Consider the following 1,325-nt stretch of genomic DNA (forward strand, 5'->3'; position numbering starts at 1 on the left):
TCTCTGGCAAAACCAACATGTGAGCTTCAAAGATTGGCCAAACTTCATGTGACGTTTGTCCCACTATTCGTATAAGTTTTAGTACACCTAATATTACTTTATGCAACTGCCATAAAATCCCTAAAAGTATAAGGGAAGTTTATTATTTATACACAGCAGAACAGAACAAAGGTATCGTATCTTCATAAACTGTACTGCTGGTGTGTAAAATGATGCGCTGGACGTTTCATCTGAAAGAAGGACAAAGGAAAGAGGATCATGCCGCTGTGGCAGTCGGGCACAAGGTTTACACGTTTGGAGGCTACTGTATTGAGGAGATCGACATGGATCAGATTGATGTGTACATATTCAACACAGTATCTTTGCACTGGAAGAAGTTGCCCCCATTGACAACTGGAAGAGAATACCTTCCTTCCATGTGCATGGGCCACACAGCTGTGCTAATAGAAGATATAATCTACATCTGGGGAGGTAATACTTTCAATGGAAGGTACAGCAATGTCCTTTATGCATTTCATGTCGACACCCACATATGGTTCAATCCCAAGACTTCTGGGACAGTTCCAATGGAGAGGAGCAGCCACTCAGCCTGCGTCTTGACGAAGGTCATGTATATTTTTGGGGGATTCAACATGCTGACTAACACTATCACTAATGACATCCACAAGTTCGACACCATTACAATGGTCTGGTCTCTAATTAACACCAGAGGCACTCTGGCACCTCCTTCATCATGCCACTCTGCCACCATCATCGGGAAAAAGATGTTTGTATTTGGAGGGAAAGCGCACCAGGACAACATCATCCGAGTGTTTGACACAGAGACCAACTCCTGGATGAGTACACCTTCTGTACAGCTTCCTCCAGAGCGATACACATGCACACCTGCACAGATTCTTCCAGAAGGACGCGCATGCCATTCAGCCTTTGCCTACAATGAAGAGCTGTATATATTTGGTGGCCAAAACTTTCGTCTGGGTCAGACCTACCATGATCTGTGGAAATTCAACCCTGAGACCTTCTCCTGGAAGAGGTGTGAGCCCAGTGGGATTGGACCACGTTGGATGTCTAAGATGTGCTGTTGCATGGTGGGAGACCGGATCATCGCCTTTGGAGGAAACAGATTCACACCCGTTGTTGATGAAGATTTTGAAGATGAAGATGATGAGGATTTGTCTCATCTGTACATCTTAGACTTATGCCCCAGTATGAAGACGTTATGTAAGCTAGCTGTAACTCAGTATTGTCTGGATCAGTCCTTACTCCCACACAACATCAGGTGGGAACTGGGAGCCATGACACACAAAGAAATTACAGCCCACTAA

General features: G+C 44.8%; 1 protein-coding gene across 1 annotated transcript; it reads left to right on the forward strand.

The window, feature by feature from the left end:
* Nucleotides 1-212: 212 nt before the first annotated feature.
* Nucleotides 213-1,325, forward strand: LOC308312384 (kelch domain-containing protein 3-like; the record flags this gene model as incomplete). Its single annotated transcript, XM_080758988.1, has 1 exon — nucleotides 213-1,325. One exon carries the CDS (start codon nucleotides 213-215, stop codon nucleotides 1,323-1,325), a length of 1,113 nt encoding a protein of 370 aa, XP_080615114.1.

Source organism: Protomyctophum bolini (assembly GCF_963924005.1).
Source record: "Protomyctophum bolini genome assembly, chromosome: 3".
Classification (NCBI taxonomy): Eukaryota; Metazoa; Chordata; class Actinopteri; order Myctophiformes; family Myctophidae; genus Protomyctophum; species Protomyctophum bolini.